The 26,293-nt window shown below is 46.1% G+C and overlaps 2 protein-coding genes, 1 long non-coding RNA gene, 1 other non-coding gene and 1 pseudogene across 8 annotated transcripts; 2 read left to right on the top strand and 3 right to left on the bottom strand.

Moving 5' to 3' along the window:
• Positions 1 to 2,107: 2,107 nt before the first annotated feature.
• LOC125396099 (large ribosomal subunit protein eL43 pseudogene) lies at positions 2,108 to 3,056 on the bottom strand (annotated as a pseudogene).
• Positions 3,057 to 7,300: 4,244 nt separating this feature from the next.
• On the bottom strand, positions 7,301 to 15,774 carry Mrps21 (mitochondrial ribosomal protein S21). Of its 2 annotated transcripts, none has more exons than XM_048427909.3 (3): positions 15,634 to 15,774; positions 14,583 to 14,704; positions 7,301 to 7,571 (listed from the first exon to the last, which is right to left on the bottom strand). In XM_048427909.3, exons 2-3 carry the CDS (start codon positions 14,663 to 14,665, stop codon positions 7,391 to 7,393), a joined length of 264 nt encoding a protein of 87 aa, XP_048283866.1. In that variant the 5' UTR covers positions 14,666 to 14,704; positions 15,634 to 15,774; the 3' UTR covers positions 7,301 to 7,390. The 2 variants fall into 2 exon arrangements, with proteins under 2 accessions (XP_048283866.1, XP_085534195.1); XM_085678069.2 differs by lacking the exon at positions 15,634 to 15,774 and adding an exon at positions 15,395 to 15,534.
• LOC125396149 (U6 spliceosomal RNA) lies at positions 8,051 to 8,156 on the top strand. Its single transcript, XR_007230728.3, has one exon. It is a non-coding gene; the product is annotated as a U6 spliceosomal RNA (small nuclear RNA).
• On the top strand, positions 15,731 to 16,906 carry LOC125396078 (uncharacterized). Of its 2 annotated transcripts, none has more exons than XR_015735374.1 (2): positions 15,731 to 15,869; positions 15,985 to 16,906. It is a non-coding gene; the product is annotated as an uncharacterized LOC125396078 (long non-coding RNA). The 2 variants fall into 2 exon arrangements; XR_007230710.3 differs by having other exon boundaries at positions 15,732 to 15,869; positions 15,980 to 16,906.
• A 4,972-nt stretch (positions 16,907 to 21,878) lies between these two features.
• Positions 21,879 to 25,388, bottom strand: Ciart (circadian associated repressor of transcription). 3 transcript variants are annotated; one of them, XM_048427904.3, is made up of 6 exons: positions 25,262 to 25,388; positions 24,349 to 24,774; positions 24,154 to 24,229; positions 23,775 to 23,853; positions 23,549 to 23,660; positions 21,879 to 22,534 (listed from the first exon to the last, which is right to left on the bottom strand). In XM_048427904.3, exons 2-6 carry the CDS (start codon positions 24,691 to 24,693, stop codon positions 22,025 to 22,027), a joined length of 1,122 nt encoding a protein of 373 aa, XP_048283861.1. In that variant the 5' UTR covers positions 24,694 to 24,774; positions 25,262 to 25,388; the 3' UTR covers positions 21,879 to 22,024. The 3 variants fall into 3 exon arrangements, with proteins under 3 accessions (XP_048283861.1, XP_048283863.1, XP_085534196.1); XM_048427906.3 differs by having other exon boundaries at positions 24,349 to 24,752; positions 25,262 to 25,368; XM_085678070.2 differs by lacking the exon at positions 25,262 to 25,388 and adding an exon at positions 24,939 to 25,248 and having other exon boundaries at positions 24,349 to 24,752.
• Between the last annotated feature and the right edge of the window lie 905 nt (positions 25,389 to 26,293).

Below are 26,293 nucleotides of genomic sequence, written 5' to 3'. Positions count from 1 at the left end.
GAGCAGGAACGGGTTAGCAGCGGTGTTCCTCGCGTCAAGGGTTAGTGCGCTAAGATTACTGCTAGAACTAAAGGCGGGGAGTTCGTGCTCAAAATGGCCTTTCTTAAAAAAAAAAAAAAATGTTATAATCACTAACATTAGCCATCCCTCCTTAACTTTTTCTTCCTACTCTAACAGCGGTGCCAGAGACCATGCAAGAGAAAAGAACACACACTCAGAGCTATCCCCTGGCTTTGCATTCTCCACTGAAACACCGACAAGACCTGTCTCACTTTCTAACCTGTGGGATCACACTTAGTGTTCCCATTGCTTGCTCAGAATCTGAACCACTTTCTGGCATGTCGCTTTCCACCTGGCGTTGCTCTTTACTCAGAAATCTACAAGATTTGCACGCTAGTCTCCTTGGCATTTCTGTTCATATTGGCCCCAGGGAAACCTTTCTGACACTCTTGCTAGTTCCCTTTTTTTACTGTACGTGTAGCATCATCTATCATATTCATACAAGTTTACTTTGGCTTAGTACCTACTCTCTGACTCCGTAGTTCACTGATATATCTTAAATACTTAGCACTCGCACAATTAAGTACTTAATAAAAACTTGTCTTCCGTGGCATGTCCGCCACTACACCCCCAAAAAATGCAATACAAAAACAAATTTTGTTAAGAATGGAAATTCCTCTGGGAACGGTGGGAGGAGTGGATATCGGTCAGATAAAAAATGCAGTTAGGTAAACTACATCTGGTGTTCTACAGCATGTGCCGCCATGCCCAGCTTTAGCTTCAGTTTTATGCCTATGAATATCCAATTTTTCAATACTATTATTTGTTTTGTTTTGAGATGATCTCGAGTCACCTAGGCTGGCTCCAAACTCAAGGTGCAGTGGAGGATGACCTTGAACTCCTTATGTTCCCACCTTCATTTCTTTTCTTGCTGTTGTTTGTTTGCTTGTTTGAGACAGGGCTTTCTCTGTGTAGCCCTGACTGTCCTGGAACTCACTGTGTCGACCATACTGGCCTCAAACTCAGATCTATTTGCCTTTGCCTCCGAAGTGCTGGAATTAAAGGTGTACACCCCACCACCTGGGCCATCTTCATTTCTTAAAAACTGAGATTACAGGCCTGAACCATCAAATCCAGCTCTCACAGTATTGTTGATCAGGCTGTCCTTTCCCCTTTGAATAGCTTAGATAGCCTTGTCAAAAATCAGATGAGGGCAGAGAGAGACAGAAAGAGTTTTTTTTTTGTTTGTTTGTTTGGTTGGTTTTTTTTCTGCGTATACACATGCACATATGTTCAAGCACACACATAAATAGATGAGGCCTGTTCTGTGAGCAGCGGTGTCTGATAATGGCCTAAGTTTCATTCCAGGATCCCAGGAGGCAGGAGAAAACGGACTCTTAAGAGTTGTCTTCACACATACACAGATTTTAAAGAAAAAATTTAAGTCAGCAAACCAGAACTTGGGATGTAGCTCAGTGGTTATTGCACTTGCCTAGCTTGGTTCAGCCCGTGGGTGTGATGCCCACACTACAATAATATCAACAGTCTGACCAGACAGAGTTTATTCTGTACTACTATTCCGTTCTACTCACCCACACCTGTTCCTTATACCAATACCCCAACTAGTATGTTTTAATACATTATTTGACCCGCCTGGTACCCTATTGAAGAAGGGATTCCTATTTCCCCCTTCTCCATTTAAGCTCTGTTTTCTCCAGACTGGCGCTGAGTTCCTGGGTATAAGTGGTCCTTATTCTTCAATTTGAGTAGCTGGGACTAAATGTGTGTGTCATGGTGCCTGATTCCTTTTGTCGTTTCCTAACAGAGGAAACGATTCAAAAAAATTATATGGAGGAATCACAGCCAGTAACTGAGAGACTAATATTTATTTTAAACTCACCTGATTAAATACGAAAAAAAAAATCAGTTCCGCTAAAAACATTCCCCATAGAAAAATGAACCCAGATTGTTAAAAAGCACTGAAAGAAGGCAGGGCGAGTTGGCTCAGTCTTTTAATCCCAGCCCGAGTGGCAGAGGCAATCAGATCTCTGTGAGCTGAAGACCACATAGTGAGACCCTGTTTCAAAACAAACAAAACACTGCAAGAAATTTACAAATAACTGAAAAATTGGAATACATTAATCAGAACACATTTTGGCGGGAAAATCCACTTTATTCTTGAGAAATTTTCAGCACTGTTACCAAGGACTTTTTTTTTTTTTTTTAAGTAAATTAACCCATCTATTTAGTTGGCTGTGCATTATTGAGTAGGCTCGGATCTCAAATGGTAGCACTTCTGCTGATCTTTCAGTTTCTTCAGTCTTCTGATGGCAGACTTCACTGCGACGGCAGTAGTGTTGAGGTCCAGGCCCCTCCAGCCAGTTTTCACGCAGGAACCACAGCGCCAGATGCCGACGGCTCGTCTCTCCATTTTGGTCTTGCCACAGAAGGAGCACGTGAACTTGGCGTGCAGGCTGATTTCAATTTTCTTCACCATTTTCCGGAGGGAGGCACCATAGCGGGGCCCATATTTCCCGACAATCCCGACCTTCTTGGTGAGTTTAGCCATGTCGCCGGAATCTCCCAAGGACTTATTTTTGTCAGATTCTTGTGAAAACTAAGATTGGAAACTAGCCAAGAACAGGTGTATTGTCTGAAAACTGCACACTGCAGGCAGCAGCCTCACACTTGGGGACTTGAGCTCGCTCTCCAGCTTTACTAGCACGCAGTGAACAACAGGCACCGACGCTGAGACCCAAGTGGGACCCCACACAGTAAGCCGCTAGTTGGGGTTGGGCCGGGTAGGAACCGGAGTAGCTGTACAGCCAACCCACGCTGATCAGCGTTCCCGAATGAAGTTACTCTATCAACAGCCTGTGTTTTGTGATGTGCTGGGACTAGGAGCTGTAGACGGGAGACTGCGTGAGCTGTGCGGTGTGATCATGCTCCCCCACCATGGCACTCAAAAGGCAGGCTTTCTTCTGTTCTGTCATGCTACCCTGGCAGGGGAAGTGTGTTTAACTTTGTATTTTTCAAATTATTGAACCTAGCTTTTTGTTTTGTTTTGTTTTTGTTTTATTTTTATTTTTTTATTATTAAATTATAAAAGTTTCCATTTCAGCCCCTCCTCCCACCACCCTCCCACTCCCCCCACTCCCTCTCCCCCTCCCTCTCCATCCCCCAGAGCAGTCAGGGTTTCCTGCCCTGTGGGAAGCCCGAGTTCCTCCCCCCTCCCTCCAGGTCCAGGGAAGGTGAGAGTCCAAACAGACTGGAGCGCCAAAATCCAGTACATGCAGAGGAAGCAAGTCCCAGTGTCATTGTCAACGGCTTTTCAAAAAGGCTCCGGGCCAGCCACATTCAGAGAATCTGGCTGGATCATGTCCTCGTTCAGTCCCAGGCCAACAGGCCTTGGTGAACTCCCCTTATATCAGTCCCCTTGTATCAGTGGGTGCTCGCATCCCTCGCAGTCCTGATTACTTTTTTTATTTTCTTCATCATTCTGTTCCTCATTTGGACTGTGGAGTGCTCAGTTCGGTGTTCCAATATGGGTCTCCATCTGTATCGCCATCCAACGTCGGATGAAGGTTTCCTGTGCCCTTGCCTTCATTGCTCACGATCTCTTTCCTTCTGCCTCTCATTTGGACCTAGGGAGCTAGGTCCAGTTGAACCTAGCTTTTAGCTGGGCACGGTGTCCCATGCCTGTACTAAGGGCTGGGATCTACCACACAGGAAACTTAAGTCGGCCTATTACTTGAGCCCAGCCTGAACAATACAGCAAGAACCGCCCTCTTTAAGTCAGTCAACAAACTTTCCTTTAAATTTTATTTATATGCATTGGTGTTTTGACTGCATGAGGGTATAGGGTCCCCTGGAACTGGACTTACAGACAGGTGTGGTGGGCTGCCATATGGGTGGTGGGAATTGAACCTGGGTCCTCTGAAAGAACAGCTCATGCTCTGATTGCTGAACCAACTCTCCGGTCCCTAATAGACTTTTATATCGCGGAGAGGGAAGGAACTCCAAAAACACCTCATGCTACTGGAAAATTCTAATTCCCTTCTTTCTAGGAAATCACTGCATTTTCTGATGAGTTTACCACCAAGAAGATAACTTGTAATTTTAGTTCATGTTGGGGTTGGTAAGATAGCCAGTTCTGGCAACCTGCATTTGATCCTCAGGACCCATCAGGTGGAAGGAGAGAACCAAGTCCTGAACATTGTCCTTTGACTTCCGACTGTGTGCTGTGCCATGAGCGCACACAAAGTAAATAAATAAATGTCATTTTAATCTTTTTTTTAAGATTTATTTATTTATTATGTATACAACATTCTGCCTCCATGTATGCCTGCGGGCCAGAAGAGGGCACCAGATCTCATTACAGATGGCTGTGAACCATCATGTGGTTGCTGGGAATTGAACTCAGGACCTCTGGAAGAGCAGTCAGTGCTCTTAACCTCTGAGCCATCTCTCCAGCCCTAAATGTCATTTTTAAAAGTTAATTTTTGGCCAGGCAGTGGTGATATATGCCTTCAATCTCAGCACTTAGAGAAGAGGCAGGCAGATTTCTAAGTTCCAGGCTAATATGTTCTACAAAGTATGTTCCAGGGGCAGCCAAGGCTGTACAGTGAGGCCCTGTCTCAATTTTTTTAAAAAAAAGTTTTTGTTTGCAAACATGGAGTTGGATGCTGGATGATTAGGTACGTAAAACCAATCTCAATTACATATTGAGATTGAGGTCAGTCTGGGCTACAAGGGATATTGAAACCCAACACCCCACTAACGTAGTTAAATTCTCATTAATTTGAATGGCTCAAAGACCTACATTTTAAAAACTATACTAAAATTAAGAGCAGAAATTTATAAAACTCTTAGAAGACAGCAGGGTTAGTCTTCATTACACTAGACTTGGCAATGAATTCTTTTTTTTATATTTATTTATTTAGTATACAATATTCTGTCCCAGGCCAGAAGAGGGCACCAGACCTCATTACAGATGGTTGTGAGCCACCATGTGGTTGCTGGGAATCGAACTTGGGACCTTTGGAAGAGCAGGCAATGCTCTTAACCTGAGTCATCTCTCCAGCCTGGCAATAAATTCTTGGCATGACATCAAACAAAGGCAACAAAGCAAACTGTACTTCATGGATATGTTAAGTTCTGTGCATTTACCTGGGCATGGTAGCAGATGCCAGTAATCCCTGTCCTTGGGAGGCTGGGACAGGAGGATGGCAAGTTCCAAGCCAGTGGAGGCCATGTCACAACAAACAAGCAAACATCAAAGAAAATGATCTACAGAATAAAAAGGCAGCCCACAGAGTGGGTGGCAACACCCGCATGCCAGGCATCTGAGAGGGCATCTGAGAGACCTTGTCAAGAGAATGAAACTCCAACTCCGAGGCCAAAAAATACTTTTAGAGGTGGCTAAGGACTTGAATGCTTCAAGGGAGGGATAAACTCATGAAAGGACTCAGCAGCATCAGCCACTAGAGAAAGGACAAACCTGTAGCATCAGCGGAGAGGATAAGGCAGGTAGACTGCAAGTCCGGAGCCAGCTTGGGTTACACTAAAACCCTAACTCAAAAATAAAGTGAAGGCTAGAAATCTGAAACAATGCCTTTCACCACAAGGGAGCAATGTTTACACACTAGCCCTGAATTCTATCCCTCAAGTCCATGCCGAGAAGGCAGTGTCCCGGAGATAGGCAGCTAGGCTTCCTGCCTCTTCTCTGCCTTCTTCCACAGAGGCTGGGGTCAACTCCCAGACCACGGAAGGTGCTCCAGTCAGGAGACAGCAGCAGAGAAGGAAAGCTTGCTGTGGGAGGTGCTGACAGGGGGACCCTCCAACTAGAGGCCCAGGGCACACAGGGCAAAGGTTCAGCTCTAGCAGGAATTAGAATTATCCACAGGCCCAGTAAGTTTGCTGGACTTGACCTTCCAGTTCAGACCTACGTGCACTGCACACTCTGCTCCTGCTGCTGCACCTCTCCTGAGCACGGCTACTCTTTCCTTACTGTGCGTTACTGCGTCATCAACCACTAGGGCACAACCCTTCCCTTTCCCCTTCAGGAAAGCTCCAGGACAGAAAAGGAGTTAGCCTTCTGAGATTTGTTCTTGGGATTCTTTCAGATAAGGACTTCCGCACTAGTTTAGTAGTTTTGTATTTTATAATTTAGTAATAATATATACACACTTCTCTACTCAAAGGGTGAAGGGTAGCTTACTAAGTAGTCTCTTCTACATTCCCAGTGAGACTTGCTTTGGGTTCATAAAAATTGGGTAGGAAATGCAGTATATTTTTTTATAGCTGGAACTTTTCCTTGCCTCCCCTAGATGCTGAAAAGGGGCTTTAAAATTCTAAAAGCATACCAATATAGCTGGGCATGGTGGCATACATCCTCAATCCCAGCACTGAGGAGGCAGAGGCAGATGGATCTGTGAGTCTGAGGTCAGCCTGGTCTACACAGTAAGAGTCTGTGTCAAAAAGTCAAAAAACAACCAAACCAAAACCACAATTTAATCAAGTGTACCACTCGGTAATATTAAGTACATTCACTTACTTATTCTGAAGAGTATTTGGCTTATGTGTATATCTATGTACTGTGGGGGTCAGAAAAGAAACTCCCCCAGACTTTGTGGACGCCCCATGGGAGCCCTATGGTGAGTGGGCTGGGGTGAGGAGAGATGGGAGGGTTAACTGTGGTTGGAATGTAAAATGAAATTTAAAAGAAAAAGAAACTCCCTTGGAACTGGAGTTAGAGTTGTGAGCCATCAGGCAGGTGTCAGGCATTGAAGCCAGGGCCTCTGAAAGAGCAACCAGTACTCTTAAAGAGCCAAGCCAGCTCTCCAGCCTCACACTCACTAAAATTTTATTTATATTCTCTGTATACAGTCTTTTACACACAAAGAAACCCTGCCTTGAAAGACCAAAAATAAATAAATAAATAAAAATAAAAGTTTCCAAGTATGTGTGCTACCTCCACAAGGCCAGAAGGTGGCGAGAGCCCCTGGAACTGGAGGGACAGAGAAGCACCCAGTAGGTGTTGGAACCAAAACAAGGTCCTCTTTGAAAAGAGCTGCAAACGCTGAACTGCTGAGTCATCTTTCCAACCCTAATATACATTTTTTAAAACAAATATTTATAAACAGAAACTGTGCCCATTACCTATAACTCCTGATTAGCCCCTCTCCTAGACTAACAACCAACATTACTGCACCTACTCCATTTTTTGATTAGTTTTTTTCCTTTCAATAAAAGAAAGGGTCCATTGTGGACTAATGAGATAGCTTCTATATGTTTGGCCTTCTTGTTCACACGTGATTGAGTTTATTGTGGAGAAAGGTAACAGATTGGGGTTGTGGAAGAACAGACAGACACAGAACTAACGTGGGCCTTAGCAGCCCAGCCATGGATCTGCCCGGTTCTTCCTCATCAAGAAGTTAATCTTTCGAGCCATTTCCATGTTGTAGATCCTCCGGCATGTTTCATAGCTCTCCCGCTGGCGGCGGCGGCAGGGCTTCTCATAGAAACGCCGCTGCTTTATGACTTCAGTAAGCCCATCGGTAGTGAGGATTCTGTACAAAGACAGCAATGAAGTTAGTTAGATCTGTGGCTCATCACTGTCCTTTGCCAGTTCACAGCCCAACAGAAGTCAACAGACAAGAACAACTTGTGTGTGAAAAATTACAGTGGGAAGTGGTAACAACATAGTCCTGACTTCTTGCCAGAGGCTCCAGTAAGCACATGCGAGATAAATTTAAAAAGTTCTTCCTCTTGGGAGCTTCTAGTCCGCCATGTTCTCGAACTTTTGACTAGCACAACCAACCTGAGCTACCTGGCAGCTTCCCACGGGAACAGTGGCCCCCTATGCACTGCTTTTTAACCACAGGAGCATTTCAGGAACTACACACAAAGCCGTGTATACAGAAGCAGAAGCAGGCAGATCTCTGTGAGCTGGAGGCCAATTAGGGCTACATAGAAAGATCTGTCTCAAAACACAAAAACCAAAACATACCACAAATGGGTAAGTCATTTGTAATTAAAAAAAAAAAAAGTGTTTGCTTTGGCAGCACATATACTAAAATTGGAACAATACAGAGAGGATTAGCATGGCCCGGTGCAAGGATGACACGCAAATTCATGAAGCGTTCTATATCGAAACAAAACAATGAAGTGACTCCTATCGATGTTAGTGAAGGATGTGGCTCCTTCCTCTCTGTATTTAAGAACTGATATGGTGGTGGTGCATCTGTCAGCCCAGGACTTGGGAAGCTGATGCAAGAGGATTTCAAGTTTCAGATCAGTCTGGGCTACTTAGATCTTGCTTTAAAGTAAAAATCAGTAAATAAATAAAAGGCATATAGCTCAGTAGTTTAGAGCACTTGCTAAACAAGTATAAAATAAACCCAGGCAAAAATTTTTTGACACAATTGAAGTCTGAGAAATATTGGGGGTCTACCTAAATATAGGCCCTCATCGTATCAGTGATACAAATGGGAGCATTATAATATTAAATTATAATAATGGCCTCACTTGCCATTTCTCCATGTATCAGGTGCTCCAATCACACGACTTTGTGTGGATACGAGTATGAAAGTGCTTGCGGAAGCTAGGGATCAACCCAGTTCTTTCTCAGGTTCATACACCTTACTTTTGTGGAGTGTGTGTCCTAAATGTGTTTTTGAGACAGGATCTCTCATTGGCCTGGAGGGCATCTAATGATTGGGTCAGATTTACTTAGACAATGGGGGGGGGGTAGATCTGGGTGAGGCTTCTTAACCAGGGGAAAGAGAAAATGGAAGCCAAGAAGATGAGATGCACAGAGGAAAGGAATCATCTCAATATCCAGGTATTTCTTTTTGCCTTAGTGCTGGAGATGAAACCAAGAGTATTGATAAGTATGGTGGCGCACACCTTTAATCCCTCACAGCGCTTGGGAGGCAGATCTCTCTGAGTTCAAGGCCAGACTGACTTATGTAGTGAGCTGAAAACTAGCCAGGACTACACAGTGAGACTTTGTCTCAAACAACCAAACAAAAAAGAAAAAAAATTTAAGAGCACAGGTTAGGCCGGGAAGATAGCTGAGCTGACATAGGACCTGAGTTCCATTCCCAGAATCCATGTAAAAAGAATGGGCATGGTGGTACCTACTTGTAATCCCCGCACTGAAGGAGGCAGGCAGTTCAGCCTATTGAGACAGACACAATTTCAAACGAGCAAGAAAAAAAGATCAACAGTGTCGGGCAGTGGTGCCAGCACTCGGGAAGCACAGGCAGGTGGATTTTTGAGTTTGAGGCCAGCCTGGTCTATAGGAGCTAGTTCCAGGACAGGCTCTAAAGCTACAGAGAAACCCTGTCTTGAAAAACAAACAAACAAACAAACAAAAAGGTGAATGTTGCTGGAGGAAGGTCTCCTGATGTCTCTTCTGGCCTCCAAATACAACCACATGAGACTCACGGGAACACACATCTACATGCACGCACGTGGTAGACGCACTTATTCAACTTTTCTAATAGGCAAGGATGTAGGCCAAGCTTTGTAGTAGAAGTCAAGAAGTATGGGGCTTGGGATGTAGCTCGGTAAAATGCCTGCCTAGTGTGAAAGGAGCCCTCGGTTTGATCCCTAGTACCACATAACCCAGTGTGGTGTTGCATACCTGAAGGGCAGGTGTTCAAAGCTACAGCCAGCCTAGGATACATGAGACCCTGTCTCAAAAAACCCTAAAACCAACCAAATAAACAAAACACAAGGAATTCAAGTAATAGCAAAAGGGCTGTTGGTGTAGTTTAGTAGTAGAGGGCTTGCCGATCTTACATGCAAGGCCCCTGGCTCTAGCTCCCAGTTCAGAGGGTGGGGATGGGGTAAGCAACTTTAAAAAGCTGAGGATGTACCTCAATGGTAGCACTCTGGGGAAGGTGTTACTAGTGCCGCTTCTGTTTGCAAAGGTAGTTCAAGGGCTAGCACACCAGGAGCTTAGTGTAAACAGATCAGCTTGGAGTTCTGGTGCCTGGCAACCTTACATGAAGGGGAAACCAGCTGCCAGTTTTAGTAAAATTCAACTGATTATGTAAAGGAGCTGTGCTGATCACAAGGGGAAGCTGGAGGTGGCAGATTCACATGTCAGTGTAGCCAGCCTACATCAACTGGCGTGTATACAGAAGGAACCCAGAAGCAGGCCCATCAGGAGGAAAAGGGGTCAACTGGGCATGCTTCCAGTGTGCTTGTCTTTCCTAGTTTGGGGGCCAGCCAATCACACAAGGCTTCCTAGCAACCCCCACTCTCCACAGCCTCATCTCAGGGCTCTGATGAGCCTGTTATATAACAGGCATTTTGCGGTAGTCTCCCAGGACAGACACGCTTTTCCTTTGTAAGGCTGGCTCCCTGTGCTCCCAACACAGCCTCTCTCCTCACTTGCGAGCTACTGTAATCAGATCACAAAATGAGTGATTTATTTTTAAACCACAACCGTCAGAAAGCTGAGGAGAAAACTGGAGTGAGACAGGCGTATAGAACAGTGACCCAAAGGGAAGACATCAGAGAAGAGCCGAGGAGAGGAAAGAAAGCGTGAAGGTAGCTGAGTCAGGAAACCGTGTACCCTCCAGGACTCCACTCGCATGTGTGAGCTCACAAGTTCTTGCCTAGAAAAGTTCACTACGAGCAAAGTATTTGCTCACTTTGCCCCCTTAGACTAAAATACAACTTATAAGACATTTCTGTAACGTTCCAAGACTTAAAAAAAAAAGGAATAGAAATGCAGCTTTCTTCCACTTTGCAAATATATTTTTATACTAAAAGTGCAGCTTTTTTTTGTTGTTTTTGAGACAGCATCCTAAATACCTCAGGCTGGCCTCTGGCGTAATCCATAGCCAAAGACAACCTTGAACTCCTCACTGCCCTGCTGGGCACTCTTGTGCTGGCTGGGATTACAAACATGTACAACCCTAACCAGTCTTTCAAACAGCTTTGGCTGGCCTAGAGCTCACTCTGTAGACCAGGCTGGTCTAGAGCTCACTCTGTAGACCAGGCTGGCCTGTAACTCCCTCTTGAGTGGTGGGATTAAAGTCCTATGTCACCTTTGCGGGGCACCAGTGCAGCTTTCTGAAGAGTAACTGTGAACTGCCAATCCATCCCTGCACTGTTTTCCAAGTCACAGTTTCAAGTTTATAAGGAAGCCTAAAGAGCTCCAACCGCAGGTTCTGAGTCCAGGGCCTGTATCTCTTCTTCACTTATGCTTCTGAACTAACTGTCTAACTGAAGTCTTCCTTCTTCCATCGACTCTCCTTCCCTCCCTCCTTCCTTGTAGTCTTATGTAGCCCAGCTTGGTCTCAAGCTTGCCGTGTAACCAAGGACAACTTGATCCTCCTGTTTTCCACTCTGAATGCCAGGGTTACAGGCACAGGCTGCCATGCGGCATTTTCTACGTTATTGCTAGCCAAATGCCTTTCTACCAAGTGAGCTATATCCCCAGATACTATCTTTCTCTTTTTAGGTAATATAAATTGTCCCCTACCAACTTATAACTTCCTTTGGTTTTTAATAATGGAAGCAAGAAAACAGTATTTTATGTCCTTTTTATTTTATGAGACAGGGTTTGTGCAGCCCCGCTTGACAGCCTCCTGCCTCAGCCTCTCCAGGACTGGAGCTGCAAGTGTAAGTCAAGTGTAAGTCACCACCCCCAGCTGCTTTGTACTTACTTAGTTTCTAAAGGAAACAGGTTTTCAGGCTGGGAAAGCGGCTTAAAATTAGCAGCATGCTTTCCTGGCATGTACGGATGGAGCCCTGGGTTCCATTCCCAGAGCCGTAGAGAAGCAGAGAGTTGAGCGGGAGGGGAGAGCACACGCCTGTAATCCCAGACTTAGGAGATGGTGGCAAGAGGATCAGGAGCTTAAGGTTATTCTTGGTTAAATGATAAATTTGAAAGCCAACCTGGGCTACATAAGACTGCCTCCAAAAAGAAAGAGAACAGAGTCCTCAGAACAAGGTCTGAAATAACACCAGGCCAGATGGTAGAAGGTACCACAGCATCTACTTTGTAAAATTATTTATTTATTGATATTTTGTGTATGCGGGCTTTGCATTTACACCTGCAGGCCAGAAGAGAGCACTATATCTCATCATAGATGATTGTGAGCCATCATGTTGTTGCTAGGAATTGGACCTCTAGAAGAGCAGCCAGTGCTCTTAACCACCGAGTCTTCTCTCCAGCCCCCACAGCATCTACTTTTAAGATTTTTATTTTATTATTTTATGCGTATGCAAGTGGTGTGTGCCTGGTACCGACAGAGGTCGAAAGATGGTGTCAGATCCCTAGGAGCCAGAGTTACAGACAGTTGTGAGCCAGTATATAGGTGCTGAGAAACCCCAAACTAGGAAGGACTGCACTTTATCCTATTTATTTAGCGTGTGTTATGCACATGCTAGAGTATTAGTGGAGATCAGAAGGTAATTTCCAAGAGTCAGTTCTCCCGTTCCATTAACCACAGAGTGGGGATCAAATTCAGGTTCGGGTCATCCCAGAATGGCCTCAAATTTGCAATACAGTCAAGGACAACCTTGAACTTCTGATCCTCCTACCACCAATTCTAACTGCTGGAATTATAAGGGTGTGTTGACACACCCAGTTCATGGAGTACCAAGGAGGAAACCTGAAGCCTCAAGCATGCTAGGCAAGCATCTTGCCAGCTCAGCTACAGTTCCAAGATTATAATCCAGCTCCAGGGGATTCCACACCTCTGGGGGCACCCGAACACACATGGCATAGATATACATACACCTAAATAAAATTTAAAGAAAATTGGTTTTTGTTTTATTTTTTGAGACACTGCCCTGGTTGTCCTGGAACTTACCAGGTAAACCACGCTGGCCTTGAACTCAGATCAAGTGCTGGGATTAAGGAAAAAAAATCTTAAACAAACAAACCCCTAGTAATGATTAAATAAGACTGTGACCTGAGGTCAATGAAGAGATGATCACCTTCAGGCAGGGGATGATAAGAGTTTTCTCGTGTTTGCTTTATAATTTGAAAGTAGAAACGAGGAACACGTTCCATTACACAGAATGGACAGAGGCAGGAAATGCTGCTGGAAATGAGCACGAGGTGAAACGGAGCAGGACTTGGTCACGTCGCAGGGCACTGTCAGCCACACAACTCTCTTCAAAGCCATCTTCATGTTAAAACGAGGACAACTTCCTGACTCTCTAGCTCCAGGGGGGACTAATGCTTCTGGCCTCCAACAGTGCCTACACTCAGGTGCACCTACCCACATACATATACATAATTAAAAATAAAATAAAAACTGTAAATAGGGCATGCCAGATGAGGAAAGCCTAAAAGAATAGAGTAGTATGGCACCATTAGGTGGCACATGCCTTTAATGCCAGCATCAGGGAAGCAGAGGCAGGTGGATCTCTGTTTGAGGCTAGCCTGGTCTACAGAGTGAGTTCCAGAACAGCCAGGGCTACATGGAGAAACCCTGTCTCAAAAAAAACCAAAACAACAAAACTATCTATCCAATTTTCCAGGGAGTCTTTCCTCTCCAGTTATAACATTTTTAAAAAAAATTATTTATTATATATAGTGTTCTGTCTGCATGTACATCCGCGAGTCAGAAGAGGGCACCAGATTTCATTACAGATGGTTAGGTGCCACCATGTGGTTGCTGGGAGTTGAACTCAGGACCTCTGGAAGAGTACTCAGTGCTCTTAACCCGAGTCACCTCTCCAGTCCCAGGTATGACATTTTTTAAGTGTAGGTATGTATACATTTTTGTTTATGTAACCTGTGTGGGTACCTACAGAAGGCAGAAGAGAATATCAGATCCCTGACATCAGTTGTGGGTGCTAGGAACTGAACTTGGGCCCTGTGAAAGAGCAGCAAGCACTCCCTGCCATGGGGCCATCTCCCCAGCCCCTATGTATTCTCACTTATGCTGTAACTCTCCCTTGAACCTGTGATGCCTTCTCATCTCGACTGGTTTCTCCAAAAACAAAACCAGAATTTGCCTTTTCTAGCTGATCACGTAAGTGGTATGGACAAGTCTCAGGACGTGGCAGATAAAGGCAGGAGGATCAGGAGTCAAGGTTATCCTTAGCTATACTGCCCATTCTAGGCCAGCCTGAGCTACATGAGATGAACAAAATCACAAAGGGATTTATCTTTCCCAGTAGCCGTGTTCCACAGAAACTGCCCAGCTAGTTTTCACGCTCTCCACCGCTTCTTCTTGTTCTTCAGAGACGGGGAGCGGTCGGCCAAGTCCGAGTCTGGTCGATGTAGCCAGAACTCTTCCTGCCTTCATCTCCCAGGGGCTAAGATTACAGATGTGCGCAAGCAGGCACAGACATAGGGGCTCTTTCCAAAACCTCGGAGAGAATTCGGGTTCACCAAGGCGTGATGACTGTGTGCTGGAAACGCTCCACCAAGTGTGATTGGGGGAAGATCTTCATTTTTACAACAAGAAATTGCAGAGCTAACAAGCATCCAAAGCCTAAACACTGGGCTGGGACCAGCCTGGGAACAGTTTATGAGAAGTTAAACCGGGTAAAGGATAATCCTACATTTCCACAAGCAAAACTCTGATTCTTTTTACCTGTTCAGGGTCCTGTATGCACCTTCCACGTTCCCATCCTGAACCATCACAGTCCTAGCAATGAACTTCAGGTGTTTAGCCATGGCCTTGCCTTCAAATCTTCATTCTTCAGGACCTACAGGCTGGACAAGGAGCATGGAAAACAGGAAAATCAGTAAGGAAATGAAGCCCAACAGAGTCACACACTGCCATAGGCAGTTTTACTCGCTCTAGAGATAGAACCTTCTCAGGAACCCATGGAAACAGGTAGGAGGAACTTTCCACATCTTAGAAATCTGGTGTCCTCTTGACGCATAGGCGTACATGCAGACAGAACACTGTATACGTAATAAATAAATAAATCTTTAAAAAAAAACAAACTATAAGTAGGTCTGGAGAGATGGCTCAGTGGTTAAGAAGACCCAGGTCTAATTCCTAGCACCCACATGGTAGCTCACAACTATCTGTAACTCCAGGCCAGAGGATCCAATGTCCTCTTCTGGCTTCTGTGGAGCACACACATACATTCGAGCAAAACACGCATACGAAAAAAATATTAAAAAAAAAACTTTTTAAAAAGAAAAAGTACAAGCGAATTGTATCAGAATCCGGCTTCTCACTGCTCAGCGATATGGCTCAGCAAGTAAAGGCACTTGCAGCCAAGCTCGACGACCCGAGTTCGAACCCTGGACCTATATGGTGGAGGGAGACGACCAGCTTCTGCAAGTTGTTCTGACTTTCTCACACACACACACACACCCGCCACACAAATAAATAAGTAAACAAATAAAGGTAATTTTAAAAGCCAGGGGGGTGAGGGTGGAGGTGCACACCTTAATTCCCAGCCTTTGGGAGGCAGAGGCAGGCAGATCTCCGTGAGTTCGAGGACAGCCTGGTCTACATAGCAAGTGCCAGGACTACATGAAGGCTGTCTCAAAATTCAAAAAAGAAAAAAAAAAAGTAACTTAAAAAACGAGGTTTTCGCTGCACGTTGGAAAGTAGTCTTGGTCCGTCTCTAGTGACCAGGCCGCCGTACCCGCTTTACTCTCAGTCCCCGGCGCGAGCTCCTTACCTGCGGCTGCAGCACTCGGGCTCCAGGACGCTCCGGAGCGGAAGCGGAAGCTACGGAATCCCCGCGGCGGGAGGAAGCGGCGCCGAAGAACACAGTCGGTTGCGGAAACCGTGCTTACGATCTGTCCTTGGAAAGGTTTGCTTCTGGGCGCAGGCGCAGGACTGTATGTCTGGCAAAGTCAAAGAAACAGCGTCCTCCCTCTCCTGTGGAGCCGCGGTCCTCGGGTCTGCGAGAAGGTCAGCCCAATCCGTAGCTCTAATCCCGCTAAACCTTTTCTAGATCTGAGCGGTTTCGTTTCCTGGATGGGAAATGGGATGCGTCCTCAGAATGTTTTCTATTTTAAAAGGACAGATCTGCTCACCCGGTGAAGAACAGATTCACACCCTTCGTCTGCCTAAAAATTAAGAAAAAGAAATTACATACTGTGAACTTACCGTTTCATCATCTACGTAAGCCACTTCACTAAATCAAGTGGAATCACGAAAGAAAGAAATGGGAAACGCCTGGAGGATTTAAAATCAAACTGTTTTGTTTTAATGCCAACGTTGTCATTCGTTGCCTAGTAAGACCTGGTAGAAATATCTCATTTCTTTCACACTGTCTTGACAATCTTGTGTGTATGCTGTCCCCACATATCCATGCACGCTTATTTACGTGAGTTCATAAGTAATGAGCGCAGAAAAACTCCCCCACAACACACACAGATGCATCCTCATCAGTTATTTGTTTAAAAGATTAGCTTTTATTTTATGTGTATGTGCACCATGTGCCTTAGGAACCTGAAAGATAGGAACGGTGCTGGATCTCTGGAGCTGGAGTTGTGTGAGTTGCCATGTGGATGCTGGGAACTGAATTCTGGTCTGCTGCAAGAGAAATAAATGCTCTTAACCCCTGGGTCATCTATCCAGAGCATCGTCAATTAGCAGGTACTCGCACAAATCTTCAGCCCAGTCCAGAGTACCAAAGTGAAGCTAGACTCTGGGACGCTCTTAAGCTGGTCCACAAACTTCTATTGAAATATCTAGCCTCTGCCAGGCACTGTTGCTGCTATTCCAGTGTCTCTTGCACCACTGAAAGACAGTAAGTAGACACAGATTTAGACCGGGTAGCATATAACAAGGGCAAAATTAATTATATGGACAGCTACATAATACTGTGGACCGAGTTTTAGTTTCTGCTCAGTTTCTGAGAGCCGTCAGGTGTATGACTTTGAACAAGTTACTCAACGAGGCATCTGCACTTCTTTTGTATTAATAAAAATATTGGACTATTATGACGTTTATTTGCTGATTGTGAGTGACCAGGTTGGGCTACAGTGGTAGGGCTGGAGAGACAACCTGGGGATATGTGACCTACAAATACTGACAATCTGGATCTGTGAGACATTCTCTCAGTCTGCTTCCTTATTTGTAAAGCGGCTCACAAAACTTGTCATGTGAATCAAATGGGATAAGATACAAAGGTACTTTGTGATTATTTGTTTTAAGGTTTATTTTATTATTACATGTGTGTCTGTGTACTGCGTATGTGTCTGGTGCTCATGGAGGTCAGAGCAGGGCATCGCATCCCTTGGGTCTGGAGTTACCATGTATGTGCAGGGAATTGAACCTGGGTTTTCAGCAAGAGCAGCAAGTGTTCTTAACTGCTGAGCCAACTTTCCCATCCCTTTGTTAATTTTTTCTTTTTTACTGGATTAAAAAAAATTAATGTGTATGGATGTGTTTGTCTGCATCCATGCCTGGTGTCTAGGGAGGCCAGTAGAAGGCATCAGATTCCCTGGACCTGGATTTACGATATTATGAGCCACCGTATGGATGCTGGGAATCTAACCTGGGTTCTCGGGAAGCACCATCGGTACTGTTAACCTCTGCGCCTTCTGCCCAACCTCAGAGCTCCCAAGTTTTAAGCCTAGTTATCTAGAAAAATGTTGATAAAATTAATCCTGTGTACTCGGGCTCAAACACAGGCTTGTGTATATGAGTCACAGCACATGGAGATCAGAGAATTCGCCAAAGTTGTTCTCTCCTTCCAACAGGTACGTCCTATGGCTTGAACTCAGGTCATCAGGCTCGGTGGTGACAGAGGCCTTTACTCACTGAGCTGTCCGAGCTGGCCTTTTATTTGTGTGTGTGTGTGTGTGTATGTGCATGCCCATGTGTGAATGTTTGTGAAGACATATGTACAGGCACATGTTCCTGTGCGTGTGATTCCAGAGGAGGTCCTTAGATTCCTCAGAACTGTAGAGGTATTTGTGAGATGCCTATGCCTGGTTTATCAGCTGGTTTCTGGGATCCCAACTCTAGTCCTCATGATTAGATACAACTGCTCCTGGCAGCCTAGCCATCTCTCCAGGGCTCCACACTTGTTTTTAAAACAGTCCAAGCTGGTCTGGAAGAAGATGTGGATCTGAAGATGATCTTCAACTTTTGATCCTCCCAAGAGCTGAGTTCACACGCCACCATACCCAGTTTTATGGGGTGCTAGGGAGTGTACCCATGGCTCTGTGCATACTTAGCAAGCACTTTATAGAGCTACTCCCCGGCCATAAAGTGCTAAAATTTTAATCAAGTCTTTTGTTTGTTTTTTCAAGACAGGGTTTCTCTGTGTAGCCCTGGCTGTCCTGAAACTCATTATGTAGACCAGGCTGGCCTCAGATTCAGAGATCTGCTGCCTGTGCCTCTACCTCCTGAGTGCTGGGAGACCTGTGCCACTGCCGTTGCCACCACCCAGCTACAAATTTTTAGTTAATTAAAAAATTTTAGATTTACTTTATGAGTATGTTCTTCGTAGGCATGCCTGGTGCCAAAGGAGATCAAAAGAGAGCATCAGATGCCCTGCGACTGGAATTACAAAGGGTTGTGAGCCACCATGTGGGTGCTGGAAACTAAACACTGGTCTTCTACAAGAGTGCTCTTAATTGCTGAGCCATCGCTCTAGCCCTCAATAGTTAAAAAAGAACAACAAAAATATCCCTGTAGTGTGTATGTGTGCGCCTACATGGACACGTGCATATCCCTGTAGTGTGTATGTATGCGCCTACATGGACACGTGCATATCCCTGTAGTGTGTATGTATGCGCCTACATGGACACGTGCATATTCCTGTAGTGTGTGTGTGCGCCTACATGGACACGTGCATATTCCTGTAGTGTGTATGTATGCGCCTACATGGACACGTGTGTATGTATGCGCCTACATGGACACCTGCATATTCCTGTAGTGTGTATGTGTGCGCCTACATGGACACGTGCATATTCCTGTAGTGTGTATGTATGCGCCTACATGGACACGTGTGTATGTATGCGCCTACATGGACACGTGCATATTCAGAGGCCAGAGAACAATTTGTGGAAGTTGGTTCTCTCCTACCGTGTGGAATCCAAGTATCAAGCTCAGTAAGGCTTGTATACAGGGCTTTTTCTTTCTTTCTTTCTTTTTAAGATTTACTTATTTATTGTATATACAGTATTCTGCCTACTTGCATGCCTGCAGGCCAGAAGAGAGCACCAGATCTCATTACAGATGGTTGTGAGCCACCATCATGTGGTTGCTGGGAATTGAACTCAGGACCTTTAGATGAGCAGGTGGTACTCTTAACCACTGAGCCATCTCCCCAGCCCTACAAGGGCTTTTGTTTGTTTGTTTGTTTATTATGTATACAGTGTTCTGCCTGCATCCAGAAGAGGGCACCAGATCCCATTATTGTAGTTGCTGGAAATTAAACTCAGGACCTCTGAAAGAACAGTCAGTGCCCTTAACCTCTGAGCCATCTCTCCAGCCATACCTTTAGATAAAGGCCATGAGCCCCTTCGGTAATTTTTGTATAAGCAGAATAAAACTTCCCCAGCAAAAAACGTTACATTCAGTGTGCCTTCTTAGGACAAATGTTAGCGCAGGAAATAAAGATTTAGCATTTGTGTAATTTGAGGAAACAATAAAAGCAATAAAAAACGCAAAGTTAACACATCTGGCTGTACGTAGAGAAAAGCCAAGACTAGCACCACAGAGAACACCCACACTCTGGGGTAGGTGGAAACGCGGCCATTAAGAAACCTGGAAAGTGCTGCCAGCTGGGTAAGAGGAGAGCAGGCTTGTGTCCAAGATGGAAGTAGGAAGGGCTCAGAAGGCAGCCCTGTGTCAGGGGACTGAGTGCGCCAGTCTCTGCCAAGGCGCCAGGGTTTCACTGCTGATTAGGGGAAGGTGAATGTAAAACACTGGAGGGCTCATTTTGTGGACTCCTTAGTTACTTTGGAAAGAGCAACAAAATGAAAGCAGTGTAAGCGCCAGCAGTTAACTGCCGTGGTAAGGAGGAATCATGGTGTGTACTGGGGGGGGGGGGCGGATTTATGGTAAAGTGGTAGAGCACTTGCCTAGCGTGCACGGGGACCAAAGTTCAGTCCCAAGTGCTGAGTGAAGTGGGACTGGGAAAGGAGGGCAGAGCAACGAAGAGGAAGAGGATGGGTAGGCTCAAGCAGGCTTTTCAGTGAGGGCTAATGACCCATGACGCCAGGAAGTGATTATAAATTACAAAAGTTTCACAAATAAAAGAAAACCCAAAGGGCTGGAAAGAGAGATGGCTCAGCAGTAAGAAAACTTGCTGTTCTTGCAAAGAACCTGAGATCAGTTCCCAGCACCTACATGGTGACCCACAAACATCTGGAATTCCAGTTCCAGGGGCTCCAATGCCAATCCAATCCAATCTTCTGACCTTCTTGGGCACCAGGCATGCACATGGTATATCATACATGCAGGTAAATAATCATACACATAAAATAAATCTTTTAAAAAAATCAAACAAGGAGCCGAAATGCTGGCTCAACATTGAGAACACTGAGTGCTCTTCCAGAGGACCTGAGTTCAATTCCAACACCCACTTGACAGCTCAAAACTGTGGCTCTAGTTCTGGGGACCCGACACCCGCATGCAGATATACATGCAGGTAAAACACCAATGCACATAAAATAAAAATAAGTAAATTTAAAATAAATAAAATGAGCCAGGCATGGTGGCTCATGCCTCCTTTAACCCCAGCACTCTGGAGGCAGAGGGAGAGGCTGGACTGGTCTGTGTAGCAAGTTTTAGGCCAATCAGGGCTACATAGTGAGACCCTGTCTCAATATATAAATATATACCTAGGCAGTGGTGGCGCACATCTTTAATCCCAACACTCAGGAGGCAGAGGCAGGTGGATCTCTGTGAGTTCGAGGCCAGCCTGGTCTACAAGAGCTAGTTCCAGGACAGTTAGGACTGTTACACAGAGAAACTCTGTCTTGAATAACCAAAAAAATAAAAAATTTTATGTATATATATATATATATATATATATATATATATATATATATATTCTCCATCAAAGTCACAAATGAAGCTAAGAGTGGTATTTCACATCTCTAATTCCTGGCGCACCAGGATAACTTTGATTTCTAGGCCAACCTGAGCTACACAAATCAGGCTTTGCCTTAGAAGGAGGTCATATTTTCTGAAATAAAGGGAGGCGATGTATTTACCTGTAATGGGAAAAGCTGTCTGACTAGTGAGAAGCGCGCTGAGCAGCTGAGGAGCAATGACTATGATGACAGAATTATCCGATGCACTGGAAAGGCCAAGAATGAGAGAGGAAATGGTTTTGGTAGAAACTGGGACAAATTAGAACAAAAGAAAAACAGGCGAAGGCTACAGCGCCATCCATTCATGGGCTTCACTCAGTAACACTCGGGTGGCTTCCCTGGGCCTAGCATGCCTTTGGCGGTTACAGCTGTTTGAGTCAGGTTATGTGTGGCCTGCAGTCTGAGCCCCTATCCTGACCTCAACAATTCTAGGACACCATGCCCTCTTCAAAATCCTAGTGGCCGTTTTGGCTTTCACTCTGGAGCCAGCAGGTTACATGCATGCATTTACCCCCAAGCATCAACAGCTCCCATCAAAGCAGAGCTGCCCCAGAGCAGAAGAACCTGCTGGTCTAGCCAGCTGGAAGAGACAAAGAGAAAAAGGTACTACTAGCTCCTGTGTGAACAGAAAAAAAACCAGCAACAAACCCACCTCAACTCTGAACCTCTAAGTGTGCCAAGGGTGCTCCCGAGGGAAGCAGCAGCCACAGTGCCCTCACAGGCTTGGTATTATCCCACCCAGACTCTACCTTTGGAGCTTGTACTCACAAAAACTTCTATCTTCTTTTCAGAAGCCCAGTGGGTAAGATTTATGGTATTCAAGGCTGAAAGTTTTCAATTTACCACAGTCAGCAAAGCGTTTAGGTAAAAAATGTCTTTAATCAGAAAGGACTTATTTTTCCTCACCACAAATACATTAAAAGTAAAAAAAAAAAAAAACACACATAAACATAACATTTACACAAACGGGAAATCAGAGGACAGTTGTAAAGCCTGAGCCAGGGGCTAAGGACAAGGGGCACCGCCGGCAGGATGGCTGGTCAGCTGTGGCTCTAGATGTCCTGTAGCCAACTCTCCGGCTGTGGCAGGGAGAGCAGGGGGACAGAGGGTGCTCCAGTCTGACGGCAGCGTTACTGGCAAACTGTGGCAGCAAGACCCCTCTCCAGATGGTTTCTTCAGATCACCAGGGCTGACAGGAGACAGTGCAGCTGATGGGATCGGAGTGCCGGGGGCGGAGTGGGTGAAGGGCTTTCCTGTCTTCTGGAGGACAAGGATGACACCAATGCTGGCTGCAGGGCCTTGGGAACTGTGGCTGGAGGCGGAGCCTTGGGGACTGAGGGGAGGGTTACAAATGGGAGTGTTATGACTCCAGGTGAGGTTCATAGCTGGCCACTCTGTCAGATGCCAAGGCTGCTTTGGTTTCAACACTACATGTCCTAGCTGTGTTTGGCCCAGCTTCTCCATGAGAGGTGCAGGAGAGGAGGCAGCTGAGTCACTGTGGTGGCTTGGGACGTCCTGGAGAGTAGGGAAAGAGAAACAACCAATGGTTAAGAGAAGCTTACAGATTAGCTCTGCTTAGCCTGGACCTTTGCTGTCCACGAGAACGCATTGTGCAGGGCAAACACACATTGTTTTGTGCAACAGATGTGTTCTTGCCAGGTGATGATTAGGTAAAAATTGTAGCAATCACGTAATGCTTCCGTTTATCCAACCAACAGCTGATAGGCGACTGTGTAACACATAACAACTCTGTAACACCAGAAACGGACAAGATAAAACCTACAGTTCTCACTATTTACACAGTGATTCCTGTTTAGTTTCTTTAAAGCCTTTTTTTTCTCCCCCTGTGGTGTTAAGAGAATCAAACCCAGGCCTGCTATGTGGCTGGAGAACATTAATAAATCACACCCCATCCAGAGAAGTGTAAATGAATTAACGTCCTGATTTCTGAGTTGAAGATCCTCATTTTCCATGTTTTGGTTCTCCACGAGGCATATCCTGTTACTTTTCAGTCAATTATTTTCACATCATTAAAAATTATGGTTGACTTAGTTGGACATGGTGGCAATTGCTTTTAATACAAGCACTCAGGAGGCAGCGGCAAGTGGACTTCTGTGAGTTCCAGGACAGCCAGAGCTACACAGAGAAACCTTGTCTTGAAAACAACAAAAGCAAACAGAAAAAGAAACCCACTATTATAGACGCATAAGGTTTGGCCTAGGATATTTTGACAGGAGTCAAAAGGGGGAGAGGGTAAGGGTTTGGAGGGCTGCAAGGAAAGAAGGATTTGCAGAGGAAAACTGAGGTGTCTTCCTGCTGCAACAGGAGATCCCAACAAAATAGAACCAACTTCTAAGCTAAATATAAAAAGTACAGGAATGCACAAAGTTGGGCATTCCTTTCCCTGAAAAAAACAAAAACCCCAAAAACCACCAACAACAACAAAAAACTTAAGGAAAATGGGAAGAGGAACACATTTCTCCACACACAGTCCATTTCTTGATTGTTCCTTAGTTTTGAGAGTCTTACCTTGTTTATCTGATGCCTGCTCCCTTCTAAGGATGACTTCTGGGCAGCTATATGAGGAAACCAAGTCTTTAACATCCCTTCCACTTGCAGCAAAGTCCCTAGGTAACGTTCTCTGTGGGAAAAGGTAATTTTAAAAGTCACTAAGTATGAAAAAAGAGACATGGAGAATTGTACAGGCCTCCGCCCATGAGATACTGAGGAGGAAGAAAGAAACAGGGAGACTTACCCCATCTGAGGCTTCCGTAAAACACCCACTATACGTTGTATCCGGTCCATGGCCACACTCTGCTGGAAGCTACTCAATCCTAGGGTGAAGGAGAAGGTGGTCAGGGGGGTGGAATGTAGCTCGGTGGCAGAGAGCTTGTCTGCCACATAAGGTACTAGGTTCATGGCCCAGCAGGAGAGAAAGCAGAGGTGAGGACTGAGGTAGATGTAAAGACAGAGGTAGATGGGGGTTAAAATCGATTCACCCAAAGAAATCAAGGTGCAGATGCAAACAGGGAATAGCCCAGGTCCCAAAGAAGAGATTTAAGAAATGTACATTTCACACAGAGAAGGGCATTACTATCCCCCGGCCCCAGAAACATAATCAGTCAGTTTATTACCTCTGTCGAAGCGGCCCATTTTTAGTCCGTTCAGTAGATCTGTGAGGGGCCGTATGAACCCTTGGAGTTCTTTACACTGTAGGAAAACAGCAAAAAGACAGCCGGGATTTTTCTGCTGTCATGTATCTGGTGGCCAGAATCATCCTCTCAGGGTCCTTACCGACCAGTAAGGACCTCTCTCCTGCTTTCTCTTACCTTTTGAGCAAAAAGCAGGTCTCCCTCTGTGAAACATCCCTGGGTGTGTACACTGGTCTCCAGTTCCCCATCTCTTGATCTTTTGACCCTAGATCCTCGCTGTTCCAGATGAGATGCTGTATGCTGGTTACCAGAAACCCTGGGTCGATGTCTGCAACGGATAGGACCCGGCCTGGGCTGGGCACCTCCCCTTTGCCCAACAGCTTCTGGCCTGAGCCCATGGGCGCTCTTGCCTTCCCTCTCATTATCAGAGGGGAAGCTAAAGTCACTGTTCACAGGGGATGTGGAAAATGACGAGGAGAGTGAGGAGGAGGAACAAGAAGAAACGCTAGATGGAGAATCCATAGGTCCAGGAGCAGAGGCTGAAGAGCGGCTCCTGTAGTACCAAAGCTCAGAGCCCGCAACTGAAAAGCAAAGCGAGGGACTCTGAAATCAGAGTCAAAGGATTAGGAAAGGGCCTGGGAGACTGGGGCGTTCTCAACAGAAACAAGAAAAAAACTTGTTTTTCCACTCCCATTCAAAATTCAAACCGCCGGCCCACGGCTCTTGACCCCACACAGCCTTTCTTCCTTTGGGTTCAGAGTGAATACCCGACTTTACACCTTCCCCTCCGTCTGCTGTTCTGGGCTTTTCCCTTCCAGACCTCATAGTGAGATTATCGACCTAAAAAGCCACCCGCTAGTGGCTCATCTGCTCACCAAAACCCACCTAAGATCCCTATGGGGACTGTCCCCATGGACACCCGTCTCCGTGGTTTTCGCATCCCTCACCGTCAGGTGCCCTGCGGCCGGTCAGCCTATGGTCGCACCTTTCAGGTGATGCAATTCCTCCCAACACCCAGATCTGCGGTCTCACAAGCCCACTCCCTCCGTCCGCGTCAGTCTTCCGGAGCGCTCCGCTCTGGTCCGCTCACCTGGGTCTGCCGGCTCAGCCCCGCTCGGGCTCGGTTCCCCTCCGCTTCCTCCACAGTCTGCGCCGGTCTAGCCGACCCACCTCCGCCTCACTCTGTGGGTCCCGCCCCTTCCCCCTCCCAGACACGTGCGGCTCTGCACGTGCCTCCCCCTGCGTACACAGATCTCGTGCTCTTATTGGACAGCTTGCCGGCAACATGTGACTCTAGATACAGACACTCACAGCCCATTTGCTACCGCACGCGGGGGCTCGGCCAATAGAGAAGCAGCCAAGTGGTGATTGGCTGGAAGGGAAGCAGTCGATGCTCCACCCGTACATGCGGCTCCTCCGGTGATAAAAAGGAGGATGGAAAAAAAGTGAAAATGAAGCAAGGGGCGGAAAAGGGTGGAGCTCGTAGCCTTAAATAGGACGGAGCTGCGCGGGAGACTGCGCGGCTGGAGTGTGCAGAGCGAGACCATGCTACGGAGGCGGTGCCTCGGGACGTGGGCCCCTCCGAGCGCCTCCGCGCACGGGCGCAGCACGTGGGAGCCCTCAGCAACTCGTGTCCGCAACGTGTGTGACAACGGACGTGTGACGCCGGGCATCCGTTCCTGTGTCGGCGGCTCGCCCTCGTGACTCCCCACTCTTTCATCCTCCCCTCCTCGGCTGATAGTTGGGTGCCTCCTGCCCTGCTGGGTGAGGAGGGTGGGGACTGCAGCCGGAACAGCGCGTTCTCTCCGGGGCTCCCGCCGAGCAGCTTCTCCAGCCGGTTCTTACATAACCCGCCACACACGTTACCATCTCAGATGCCAGCCCGCCAAGACTCTGGGGTCAAAGCCGAACTCGTCCCTGACTTTTCTGCCCCGGGCCCTTGGGACCCTTCAATTCAGAATTCTCTGATTCTCAGCACAGGGAACAGAGTAGAGTCCTTGATCCTCAAGGTTATGGCTTTATCTGGCGCCAGTTTATTTGTCCCTTTGAGAAGACTGGAAAGACGTTGAGGAATGAAAAGAGCAAGTCCAGAGTCACCCATAGACGCTAACATCCGTTTTAC

The sequence above is a fragment of the Myodes glareolus genome, chromosome 17, assembly GCF_982192425.1.
Source record: "Myodes glareolus chromosome 17, mMyoGla1.1, whole genome shotgun sequence".
In the NCBI taxonomy this organism is placed as follows: Eukaryota; Metazoa; Chordata; class Mammalia; order Rodentia; family Cricetidae; genus Myodes; species Myodes glareolus.
Note: the sequence above shows the minus strand (reverse complement) of the source record. Positions and strands in the feature narration are given on the sequence as shown.